This window comes from Schistocerca piceifrons, chromosome 2 (assembly GCF_021461385.2).
Source record: "Schistocerca piceifrons isolate TAMUIC-IGC-003096 chromosome 2, iqSchPice1.1, whole genome shotgun sequence".
Lineage (NCBI taxonomy): Eukaryota > Metazoa > Arthropoda > Insecta > Orthoptera > Acrididae > Schistocerca > Schistocerca piceifrons.
This window is the reverse complement of record NC_060139.1, coordinates 840,906,620-840,920,612: the sequence shown is the minus strand read 5'-3', so window position 1 is coordinate 840,920,612 and position 13,993 is coordinate 840,906,620. Positions and strand designations below refer to the sequence as shown.

The following is a 13,993-nucleotide window of genomic DNA, read 5'->3' as shown; positions in this document are numbered from 1 at the left end:
AAAAGTTTCATCGTCGTTATTCCGTTCTACAGCTGATGGTAGTCCTTATTCACAATTGTGAATTCATTTGACATGAATACATAGTTCAGATGAATATTGCCAAAGCCGCTACAACAGCACTTTTAAAGCTATGGACCATTGCTGGTAACTGAAACAACAATTCTATGAATTCCATGCTACGAGCAATATTGACCTTTTGCTTAAAAATACTTTGTAAAAGTTGCCTATATATATATATATATATATATATATATATATATATATATATATATTGTATGAATCCTGTCGGGGAGAAGAAAAAGCTTGTTTAATGCCAGAGAGTCTATTCCACTCTGTGTATTCAATGGCAAATCAAGTTCAACATAAATATGGTGCATACTTTTGGTGGACAGAGGCCTGGAAGAGTCTGTATATATGTGTGTGTGGGGAGGGGGGGGGTTGTGTGGGTGAAGCAATTTAGTTGTCAGTTTCTTCATTTCTTCAGTCTCATCCTGATATTTTAATTTGTGTTCAAAGGTAGTTTCATAAAATACTCATATTGTTATAATGGTTCAAAGCTTTAATCATTTACTTCTATCATCACTTGCCACAAGAACAATGTATTTTCTGTTCAGCAGATGATCCCTTCAGAGTACTGCAATTTTTTGCCTAGCAACATGACATCATACGAAAAAATGCTTCATTTAGAGAACATATTTTCATCCTAAATTTGTAACATAGTGGAGCATCTTAAATATCTCAGAGTTTAGAGTAATATTTATAGCATTTAAAAAACAGAATTCAAGAATTTTTAAATTTATTGTATACAATAATTTCTGAAATAATAGAGTTGCAAGTAATGGTAGTTTTTTTTGAGAATGAAATAAAGTAACTACAGAAAATATCATGCCATGCCTATGTAATATACTTCTAGGAGAGACAAACAAAGCAACAATGCCAGTAAACTTCCATAGGATCTTGATCCAGCAGCTTCTTCATGGTAAGTCCACTTCCAGTTTCCACACTGAGGAAAATCTGATGGAATTGATACCATCTCATCATGCCCACCAACTTTCAGTACTACACCCATACCAAGTTCTGCATGATTTGATATATGACAGTGAAAGAACCAGTATCCTGAAAACAAAAATAAGGAAAGATAAAGTTTCTGTGCTACAACATTTGAATATCCAAAAATCACGCCAGTTCGGAAGTTCATCCCTCTTTCTGCAGAATAGTGTACTAAATATTAATCGCAGAGTATTTCCTCTCGCTTACAGCATGCATTTACTTGCTGTGCTTCACTGTAAACACTCTGTATGACACAACACTTTGTGACTAATATTATATTCTGAAGGTGGCTTACAACATAACAATCATCAGAGTAACATACAAAGAAGCAGCTGTACAATCAAAAGAGCATCGGGTATGACCATCACTGTAACTGGAACTTTGTTTTGGGTCATCAGTCTTCTGGATGCTTTGATACGGCCTGCCACGAATTCCTCTCCTGTGCCAACCTCTTCATCTCAGAGTAACACTCACAACCTACATTCTCAATCATTTGCTGAATGTATTCCAATCTCTGTCTTCCTCTACAGTTTTTGCACCCTTCAGCTGCCTCTAGCATGATGGAAATCATTCCCTGATGTCTTAACAGATCATCCTGTCCCTTCTCCTTGTCAGTGTTTTCCAAACATTCCTTTTCTCTCTGATTCTGCGCAAAATTTCCTCATTCCTTACCTTATCAGTCCACTTAATTTTCAACATTCGTCTGTAGCACCACATCTCAAATGCTTCAATCCTCTTCTGTTCCGGTTTTCCCACAGTCCATGTTTCACTACCATACAATGCTGTTTATTTATTTATTTATTTCTGTGCTCTAGACGTGCATTCCTAGAAATTTCTTCCTCGAGCTAAGGCCTATGTTTGATATTAGTAGACTTCTCTTGGCCAGGAATGCGCTTTTTGCCATTGCTAGTGTGCTTTTAATGTCCTCCTTGCTCTGTGCATCATTGGTTATTTTACTGCTGAAGTAGCGGAATTTCGTTACTTCATCTACTTTATTACCATCAATCTTTGTGTTATGTTTCTCGCTGTTCTCATTTCTGGTACTTCTCGTTACTTTTGTCTTTATTTGATTTACTCTCAACCCATATCCTGTACTCATTAGATTGATCAGTTGATTCAGCATATCATGTAATTCTTCTTCAATTTCACTAAGGATAGCAATGTCATCAGCAAATCGTATCATTGGTATCCTTTCACCTTAAATTTTAATTCCACTACCGAACCTTTTTTTTATTTTGTCCATCATTGCTTCTTTGATGTACATATTGAACAGTAGAGGTGAAAGACTACATCCCTGTCTTACATCCTTTTTAATCCAAGCACTTCATTCTCGATCGTCCACTCTTATTATTCCCTCTTGGCTCTTGTACATATTTTTATTACCCATCTCTCCTTATAGCTTACCCCTGTTTTTCTCAGAATTTCGAACATCTTGCACCATTTTAGATTGTCAAATGCTTTTTCCAGGATGACTAATCCTATGAACATGTCTGGATTTTTCTTTAGTCTTGCTTCCATTATCAACTGCAATGTCAGAATTGCCTCTCTGCTGCCTTTACCTGTTCTAAAGCCACCATCTAGCACATCCTCAGTTTTCTTTTCCATTCTTCTGTATATTATTCTTGTCAGCAACTTGGATGCTTGAGCTGTTAAGCTAATAGTGCGATAATTCTGCACTTGCCACCTCTTGCAGTCTTCAGAATTGTGTGGACAATATTTTTCCAAAAGTCAGATGGTATGTTGCCAGACATACATTCTACACACCAATGCAAATAGTCGTTTTGTTGACCCCCCCCCCCCCCCCCCAATAATTTTAGAAATTCTGATGGAATGTTATCTATCCCTTTTGCCTTATTTGATGTTAAGTCCTCCAAAACTCTTTTGAATTCTAATACTGCATCCCTTATCTCTTCTAAATCGATTTCTATTTCTTCTTCCATCACATCAGACAAATCTTCCCCCTTATAGACACTTTCAATGTATTCTTTCCACCTATCTGCTCTCTCCACTGCATTTAGCAGTGGAATTCCTGTTGCACTCATAATGTTACCAACCTTTGTTTTAATGTCACCAAAGGCTGTTTTTACGTTGCTGTATGCTCAGTCTGTCCTTCTGATCATCATTTCTTACTTGATTTCTTCACATTTTTCATGCAGCCATTTCATCATAGGTTCCCTGCACTCCCTATTTATCCATTCCTCAGCGACTTGTATTTCTGTATTCCCGAGTTTGCCAGAACATTTTTGTACTTCCTCCTTCCATTGATCAGCTGAAATATTTCTTCTGTTACCCATGGTTTCTTCGCAGTTATCTTCTTTGTACCTATGTTTTTCTTTCCAACTTCTGTGATGGCCCTTTTTAGAGATCATTCCTCTTCAACTGTACTGCCTACTGAGCTATTCCTTACTGCTGTATCTAAAGCATTAGAGAACTTCAAGCATATCTTGTCATTCCTTAGTACTTTCATATCCCACTTCTTTGCATATTGATTCTTCCTGACTAATGTCTTAAACTTCAGACTACTCTTCTTCACTACTATATTGTGATCTGAGTACGCCTTAAAATCCAGTATCTGATTTCGAAATTTCGTCTGACCATGATGTAATCTAACTGAAATTTTTCTTTGTCACGTGGCCTTTCCCAAGTATACTTCCTCCTCTTGTGATTCTTGAAGAGAGTATTCACTATTACTAATTGAAATTTGTTACAGAACTCAATTAGCCTTTCTCCTCTCTCATTCCTTGTCCCAAGCCCATATTCTCCTGTAACATTTTCTTCTAATCCTTCCCCTACAACTGCATTCCAGTCCCCCATGACTATTAGATTTTCATCTCCCTTTACATACTGTATTAAAATTTCAACATTCTCCTCATATACTTTCTCTATCTCTTCATCTTCAGCTTGCAATGTCGACATGTATAACTGAAATATCATTGTCGGCATTGGTTTGCTGTCGATTCTGATAAGAACAACCCTGATGCCTTTATGATGTCATAAACCTACTCTCAGAGCAACACTAGTAATCCTAAAAGAAATATTTATTTATTTCATGTTCCGTAGATCTCGTATTGTGAGCACGTCACATGAGATGTGGATCGAGTCAAACATACAAAACAACAAACATACAAAAAGTTACAAAACAGTCTTCATTAAATTTATAAAAACTGTTCTACACAACTGCATATAGTTAACGCAAAGTTTAGAGGAAAAACAGATATTGTACATATAACAGCATATTTCTTTGAGTGTAAATACAAAATTTCATGTTTTAATTTGGAGAAAAATTGCAAGCACATTTCTTTGTTAACAAGATGGAGAATTCTATCTCAATGCTATTTCCCTTTTTGCATCATAAAACTCTTCTAATGTATAAACAGACATATTTAACAAATATTCCTTTAGTTTTGCTTTTAAAAAGAGATTCATTTTCTCTTAAACAGGTCAGGGAGAACAACTGTCAGGTTCTTAAGTTCACAATGAGGACTTTCTTTCCCTCTTGTATTATATTTGTGATAGTTCCTATTTGATGGAAATTGTGCAGGGTTCTTAATTACAAACACATCAGCGAATACATGTACTGGGATACAGTGGTCATTATTTGCAGCTTTTTCAAAAGGTTACGGCATGATGTCCTAGAGGGTACTCTGCACATAATTCTAATAGCCCTTTTATGGGCCACAAAAATTTTCTTTGCCAAAGCTAAATTTCCCCAGAAGATAATTCCGTAACACACAATGGAGTGAAAATACTCATAGTATGTGGACTTAATAGTCGTTAAATCTCCAATGGAAGACATCATTCTGATAGCATACATAGCCGAGCTAAATTTTTTTAGGGTCTGTTGTATATGGAAGGACCATTTCATTTTGCTATCAATATGTACTCCAAGAAATTTAAACACACCCATTCTTTCTATTGGTTGATTTCCACATGTTACATTTATTTCTCTCACTTTTTTTGTTTTTGTATGGAACTGGATAAAATTTGTCTTACTTGAGTTTAGAGAGAGACCATTAACACTGAACCAGTTAATCACTTCAGAGAGTATGTTTTTAACTCATCATCATCATCATCATTTAAGACTGATTATGCCTTTCAGCGTTCAGTCTAGAGCATAGCCCCCCTTATACAGTTCCTCCATCATCCCCTATTCAGTGCTAACATTGGTGCCTCTTCTAATGTTAAACCTATTACTTCAAAATCATTCTTAACCGAATCCAGGTACCTTCTCCTCGGTCTGCCCCGACTCCTCCTACCCTCTACTGCTGAATCCATGAGTCTCTTGGGTAACCTTGCTTCCCCCATGCATGTAACATGACCCCACCATCTAAGCCTGTTCGCCCTGACTGCTACATCTATAGAGTTCATTCCCAGTTTTTCTTTGATTTCCTCATTGTGGACACCCTCCTGCCATTGTTCCCATCTACTAGTACCTGCAATCATCCTAGCTACTTTCATATCCGTAACCTCAACCTTGTTGATAAGGTAACCTGAATCCACCCAGCTTTCGCTCCCGTACAACAAAGTTGGTTGAAAGATTGAACGGTGCACAGATAACTTGGTCTTGGTACTGACTTCCTTGTTGTAGAAGAGAGTAGATCGTAGCTGAGCGCTCACTGCATTAGCTTTGCTACACCTCGCTTCCAGTTCTTTCACTATGTTGCCATCCTGTGAGAATATGCATCCTAAGTACTTGAAACCATCCACCTGTTCTAACTTTGTTCCTCCTATTTGGCACTCAATCCGTTTATATTTCTTTCCCACTGACATTACTTTCGTTTTGGAGATGCTAATTTTCATACCATAGTCCTTACATTTCTGATCTAGCTCCTCTGAAATATTATTTTACAAACTTTCAATCGAATCTGCCATCACAACTAAGTCATCCGCATATGCAAGACTGCTTATTTTGTGTTCACATATCTTAATCTCACCCAGACAGTCTATTGTTTTCAACATATGATCCATAAATAATATGAACAACAGTGGAGACAGGTTGCAGCCTTGTCTTACCCCTGAAACTACTCTGAACCATGGTCTCAATTTACTGTCAACTCTAACTGCTGCCTGACTATCCATGTAAAGACCTTTAATTGCTTGCAAAAGTTTGCCTCCTATTCCATAATCTTGTAGAACAGACAATAACTTCCTCCTAGGAACCTGGTCATATGCCTTTTCTAGATCTATAAAGCATAGATACAATTCCCTGTTCCACTCATAACACTTCTCCATTATTTGCCATAAGCTAAAGATCTGGTCCTGACAACCTCTAAGAGGCCTAAACCCACACTGATTTTCATCCAATTGGTCCTCAACTAATACTCGCACTTTCCTTTCAACAATACCTGAGAAGATTTTACCCACAACGCTGATTAAAGAGATACCTCTATAGTTGTTACAATCTTTTCTGTTTCCATGTTTTAAGATTGGTGTGATTACTGCTTTTGTCCAGTCTGATGGAACCTGTCCCGACTCCCAGGCCATTTCAATTATCCTGTGTAGCCATTTAAGACCTCACATTCCACTGTATTTCATGAGTTCCGACTTAATTTCATCCACCCCAGCCGCTTTATTGCACTGCAATCTATTGACCATTTTTTCCACTTCCTCAAATGTGATCCTATTTCCATCATCATTCCTATCCCATTCTACCTCGAAATCTGAAACATTACTGATCGCATTTTCACCTACATTGAGCAACTCTTCAAAATATTCCCTCAATCTGCCCAAGGCATCCACAGGATTCACCAGCAGTTTTCCTGACCTGTCCAAAATACTTGTCATTTCCTTCTTACCTCCCTTTCGAAGACTGATAATTACACTCCAGAATGGTTTTCCAGCAGCTTGACCCATAGTCTCCAACCTGTTTCCAAAGTCTTCCCACGATTTCTTCTTGGATGCTGCAATTATCTGTTTGGCTTTGTTTCTTTCTTCAACATAACTTTCTCTGTCTACCTGGGTTCTGGTTTGTAGCCATTTTTGATATGTCTTCTTTTTCCTTTTACAGGCTGCCTTGACTGTATCATTCCACCAAGCTGTTTGCTTCACCCTACTTTTACACACTACTGTTCCAAGACATTCTGTAGCCACTTCTAGTACTGTGTCCCTGTACCTTGTCCATTCCTTTTCCAATGACTGTAATTGACTACATTCAACTAACTGGTACCTTTCTGAGATCGCTGTTATGTAATTGTGCCTGATTTCCTTATCCTGAAGTTTCTCCACTCTTATCCTCCTGACTTTAACTGACTCCTCGAAATTAAAATCTGATTTTCCACTCATGAAGATGGTGGTATCGTCAGCAAAAAGAGTAAATTTGCAAGGCAGGCTTGCACACAATGGTAAATCATTTATAAACATCAGAAACAACAGTGGCCCCAGAATTGAGCCTTGAGGCACACCACAACTAATAGAAGTCCATTCAGACTGAGCGGAGGTATCCGTTGACTCATCTGAGCTGTTTAAAATTACTTTCTGTTTTCTTTCCTGAAGATAAGATTGCAGCCAGTTGCCTGAGACACCCCTTATTTCAAGTAGTTTGGCTTTCTGCCTGAGAATGTGGTGATCTACACAATCAAATGCCTTTGATAAGTCACAGAAAACACCAATTCCTATCATTTTTTTCATTTAGACATTCAAGTACTTCATTTGTAAGTGCATACACTGCATCCTCAGTTGAACAGCCCCTCTGAAAGCCAAACTGGCTCTTGTTGATAAGTCTGTTCATTATGAGGTGTTCAGTAATTTTATTGTGCATTAATTTTTCTAGAATATTAGAGAAGGCTGTTAACAGTGAAATAGGGTGGTAGTTAGTGAGCTCATATCACCCTTCTTGTGTAGGGGCTTCACAATGGCACACTTGAGTCTTTCAGGAAAAATGCCTTGTTGAAATGATGCATCAAAAATATGGCACAGAATATCACTAATCCATATACATGAAAATTTCAGTAAACTATTGGATATATTATCTACTCCTGCAGAGTTCTTACACTTTAAAGACCAGATGACTGTTTGAATTTCCTCTACAGTGATAGGATTAATGTACATTTCTGGTATTATGTTGGAGTATGCATCCTGACATAAAGTCATAGCTTCCTCAACAGACGGCCTACAGCCAATTTGTTGGGTTACTAACAGGAAATGTTTGGTAAAAATTTCAGCCACACTTTTTTGATTTTCTATTAAGTTAGCCCCATGCTTGATTTTTAGGTCATCTGTGTCACTTGTTTTTGTCTTTGTCTCACTTTTTATAATGTTTCAAATTGTTTTCATTTTATTATTAGTCTCTGTACCATAGCTTACACAAATCTTTTCTAGTGGCAATTTCAACACAGCCCTCCTGCTCTCAAGTGGAGTCCCCAGAATGTGTAGGTATTTGAAATACTCTCATTGCCCTGCCCTGGCGGGATTTGCTGGAGTCCCCGGTGTCTTGTCTGGAGTGGCATTAGCTGTGTTTCCCCTGCTTGCTTATCTTCTGCGCCCTGTACTGATGCTCCCTGTACTGATGTAGCAGGTGCCGGTTCTGTCTGATCCTGTGTCCATCCCATCGTCTGATGTGAGGATATAAGCCAGTTTCCCTCATTTGAATGACACTGCCTCTACTTACCATCACATTTCATGCACAATGTAGGCTCATCTCATTGTGACACTTTGTGTGGCCCAGTGCGTGTTGGTTGCGAAGGGGGCGTACACACCTGCCCACAGAATTACATGTGAGCATGTTTGCAATTCTTTGTGGGTGAAAATATCATTATCTCCATGCCATGATGCTGGAAGGGTTGTAACTTTGCAATTCGGGTCTACACTTGTCGAAGCAAATATGGTAAATTTGTAGCTTCCAGTCCAGGCCATGAAAAAAAAACTACTCTGTTGGTAAATGTAAAGCCTCTCCCTACAACATCTCCACTGTGGAGCATCTCCACATGCAGTTCATAGGCTCCACAAAATCATAGGCAGTGTGGAGGTCCATCTGTTTTTATGGTACATGAGTGCAGCCTTTAATGTTCTGCACCACCATTTCACAATCCCATTACTCAAATACATGGTAACTGGTGGTTCAATGATACCAAAATCCGCACAGATTGTATAACTCATGGAACAGGCTGAGTCAAATTGCAGTCCATGGTCCATGGTGACATGTGACAGGTACCCGAACCACGGTATTTGTGCAGATGAAAAGCCTTTGTCTACCATTTCTGCAGTTATGTCTGCAACTGGTGCTGCTTCATCTCACTGAGCATACCTTTCAATGTCAGTCAGTAAGCAGTGATATCTTTCAGAGAGGGGCAGTGGTCATGTGATATCTAGATGTATGTGTGAGAATCGGTCTGGTGTGTTCGGAAACTGTCTGACCTACTTCTGCACATGGGTACCCGTGTCCCATTGCTGGCACAATATGTTCTCCCTTGCCCATTTGTGGCAATCCTTTTTTAATGCTGGGCCAAATGAATTTATCAATTTTACGCTCATATACATGGGGCAGGGTGGGTCAATTTATGCACACTATTAGACAACATCTTGTGAAGGCCGTCAGGTGTAAAAGGGGTTGGTCTGGCTTGACACACATCACAGCAAATCAGAACTTTTGCCCCTGCTGACCATATGTGCTAAATTTGCAGTCCTGTAGAGCTGTTTTGCAAATAGTCCTGCAATCGGCTGTGGGTAGCGTGTGCTTTGGTGAGTTGCTCATAATCCACAGTATGTTTGATGGCTCCAATGCCAAAAAAATAAATAAGTAAATATTGGCTGCTATGTTCATAGCTCCTCTAATGTACCTCAAACCTGTTGTGAATTGTCTGATGAGCTCCAGCTGTTGGGACTGAATTGCTGTCTTTGTATGTACTAAAAGCAAAAGTTATTGGTTTATGATCTGTATGTATAGAGTATGGTTTTGCTTTCACATACAAATATGTTAATATTATTGCAGCTGCAGATACACTAAAATTAAACTTCTGTAGCTATTAAATTGTAAACTATTAATGTAGCTAATTAAAACAACACTTAAATAATAATGACCTTTACATATTACTTTTTACCTACTTTTGTTTTTGTCTACTACATTATTTCCTTGGATGGAATTTTATTTTTTGCTTCTAAAAATTTTTCCCAAATAAGCGCTTTTCTTCTAAATTTTTTATCATTGAATGTTAAGTTCTGACACAATGTTTCTGTTTTTATCCTCTTGTTTTCCTTTTGATATAATTTTTATTGTGTCTCTTTTTTCATATGGTATCTATTCTAATAGTAACCCACTGTTGTTTATATTACATACTATGATTCCCTGTTTCCCCTCTTCTGTTACTACCTCATACACCGTCCAAAATGTGGTAGCATTTCACTAATGTAAGAAGCCCTTGAATTTCATATGTTGTACTCTTTTATTAGCTAACACACTACCTGTATGTGACCACTTTGATTAGTTTTTTATTTTTTTAAAAGGGAAAAGGTGGTATCCTTCCACTTTTTGTCCTTTTTTTCTTTGCATCCAGAAGATAAATTTCACTCTAAAGACTCGTGAGAAAGTTTTCTGACTTTCTTATTAATTAATATTCATTCATCTGTAGTCAGTGTTAAGCTCCATTTTAGTGCCTCTTTCATTGGATGAGTAATGGCAATGCAAGAACTGCGACAGCAAATATTTGATTTAATGTTTGCAGCTAAATAAATATTCAGTAACCTGTCTCAGTATTAAATCCTATGGTCTCAGAAGCCTATCTGCCCTTTATTTGCTCTTTACTATGACATGTAGGTTTATAGGTGACACACCTCTTCCTTTGATAGATGTCCATTATAACACATTTCGTTATCCTTCCAAAAATTTATGCTTGTCGGCATTAATAGTTCGGTCTCGATTATTAGAAACCCAAGATTTCATCAAATTCCACATGATTTGATGCTTATTTATGGCTGCCCTGTCAACAAGAATATTGTTTTCACTTTGACAACTTATGTTGCATTCCACAAGACATCTCTGTGTAACTTGTACAAACAGGAATGTTTAATAACTGGAACACTGGAAGAGCATTATTTATAAATAATTGAAATAGGAACAACTATAGAATGCTAGTGGGCAGACATGGTTAAAAATTTTAGAAAACTTCAAATTCAGGAATTTTTGTAAAAAAAACTGTCACCTCAAAAGACAGACAGGAAAGAGGAACAAGATAAATTATGGTACACATTTAAGAATGAAGAGGAAAATAAATTCTTTATGACTGAACTCTCTCCCTTTTTCTTATGTGTCAATCCTAGGTGAAAAAGCTATTAAATGTATAAAATGCAGATTATGAATAATTAGTATTTTTTATTTATTTATTTATCTCTTGTTCTGGTGATCCATGTGTGACACTATCACAGGATATGGAACGTGTCAATTTGACAAGCTTATGGCCAGAATTTATGGTAATACAAAAAACAAAATAAACACAGTAAACAGTAACTTAGGTCCCACTACAAAAAAATACATTTTAGAGATAGATAGAGATTACAAAACAAAAAACAGTAAACAGTAACTTAGGTCCCACTATAAACATACATTTTAGAGATAGATAAAGATTACAAAATAATAAGTGTTACAGAGAAATAAATATTGCAAAATATATGTTTACAATAAAAATATTCAGTATTACAAATACAAATTTGGGCATACAATTGCAATTTACAATACAAGAAATTTTAAACACTGTAGTTCAGGAACTCTTCTAATGTATAAAATGATCCTTGCAATAGGAACTGCCTTAAGGTTTTTTTAAACAGGAGATCATCATCTACCAAACACTTAATTCTTGAAAGAAGGGCATTAAAAATCTTACAGCCACTGAAATGGACTCCATTCTGCACCATACTTAGATTTGGCTGTTCATAGTGGATATCATGTTTCCTTCTAGTATTGTGACTGTGATATGCACTATTTAGCTTAAAGATGGATTTTTCTTTCCTTATGAAGCACATCAACGAGAATAATTGTGCAGTGGACGTAAGTATTTCAAGCTTCTTAAAAAGATTCCTGCATGTGGCTCTAGGATGGACTCCACACATGATCCTTATGGCTCTTTTTTGTACACACAGTACTTTTTTAGCCAGTGGCTGATTTCCCCAAAATATAATTCCAAATGCATGAAAGTAACCATAATACGCTGACTTCATGGTTTCCATGTTTCTATAAGAAGAAACAATGCGCAACGCGTATGTTGCTGAATTTAATAGAGACAGAAGATGGGGTTCATCATACATGATGTGACTGATGTGAAGGCTGTACTTTTCACTCAGTTGCATCACATGTAATACAGCATGTCTCTGAATATCTGTCTTTAGAGGTTACATGTATGTCTTTTTGCCAATAGCATTCACAGGGACCAGAGCACAGTGTGTTTTATCTCTGAGATTTCAAGAGTCCATTGTAACTCTTCTCATGTAAATGTTTCTGGAATACAGAGCCATAATATAATCATAGTTAAGTACTAGCAAAGAGAAATACAACTTGGGCATGAAAATCGTGATATTTTTTCACAAAACATGAGAAGAACCTTTAAATCAGAATCAAGAATCTTTACTGCTAGTACACAAAGCTGATTGACCAAAAGGTATATGTTATGTATTATGTTAATGAGAACATCATCTGGAGTTTACAGAAGTTATCCTCGAGGTTACAGACTTGTGTAATATTATTATAGAGCTAGTAAAAGGTAATACAAGCTGATGCCAATCAGCTATACTCACAAGAAGCAAAGTCATGTTTAAGATGACAGATGTTAATGTTTACTGCATTCAACAGCTCTTTCAGTCCTGTGGCACATTAGAGCACACGGGAACACAATACATTGTAGGATTAATTGTATAAAAACTGTCATCAGTGGATTATTTTAACACAGTAGAAACAGATTACGACAGTGTTAAAATAAGTGGCTAGAGGACAAATGTAAGTCTATAAAAGTATGTATAACTATGGAAAAATAGATACCACCTATAGGAACATTAAAGAGGGCTTTGGAAAAAAAGAGAAGCAGCTATATGAATATCAAGAACTCATGAAAAAGTGCAAGTGATGTGTTATAATAAATGTGGGTGAAAAAACATTGGAAATCAGCCAGCTGGAGCATGAGGACTGAATGAACACATCTCTAGTACCACACATATGGACTAACAACACTGCAAATCATAAGTAACACCAAACAATAATTTTAACATCACTATATTTGTGCTACAAAAGTTTCTAATCTAAAAAACATGAGAAGAACATGACAGAATGTAGCATAGTAACATACTGTAACTACCACATAATACATTTATCATATATCTAAAAAGAAATATGTATTACAGGCTACTGAAGATGCTTTACAAGTAAAAGAAGCAAAACACGTATGGCAAAATGCAAACTGCCTTTCATTTAGTGGCATAGACAGAACACATCTCCATAAATTCTGCAGCAACTAAGTAATGATGGAAAACAAAAAAATGATGATTAAAAACTTAGAAAAACCAGTACTAAGCAAATAAGGGAAAGCTGAAAGACAGAATGAGTGTATAGAGGAGCTATAAAAGGGAAAAGAACTTGAAGGCAATATTACAGAAATGGAAGAGGAAGTAGTTGAAGATGAGATGGGAGACATGATACTGTGGGAAGAATTTGACAGAGCAGTGAAAGACCTAAACTGCAGCAAATCCCTCAAGTTGACAGTGTTCCCTTACTGCTGGTATCTTGGCGAGAGCCAGCCATAGCAGAACTATTTCACCCAGTCTGCAAGATATATGTGACAAGGGAAAGACAAAGAATTAATAATTCCAATTCCAAAGAAAGCAGGTGCTGACAGGTGTTAATAATACAGAACTATCAGTTTAATAGGTCAGGTTGCAAAATACTGACATGAATTATTTACATAAGTACAGAAAAACTCTTGGAAGTCAACCTTAGGGAACATTAGTTTTAGTTTTGGAGAAATGTTGG

General features: G+C 36.9%; 1 protein-coding gene across 1 annotated transcript in view; it reads right to left on the bottom strand.

Annotated features, from left to right (window-relative positions):
• Positions 1-698: 698 nt before the first annotated feature.
• The window catches only part of LOC124775917 (laccase-5-like), a 121,912-nt gene continuing 108,617 nt past the window's right edge, over positions 699-13,993 (bottom strand). The window contains exons 9-10 of the mRNA XM_047250761.1: positions 908-1,116; positions 699-815 (exon numbers count right to left, since the gene is read on the bottom strand). Of these exons, the coding sequence (XP_047106717.1) occupies positions 699-815; positions 908-1,116 (326 nt within the window). The remainder of the gene's footprint in view (positions 816-907; positions 1,117-13,993) is intronic.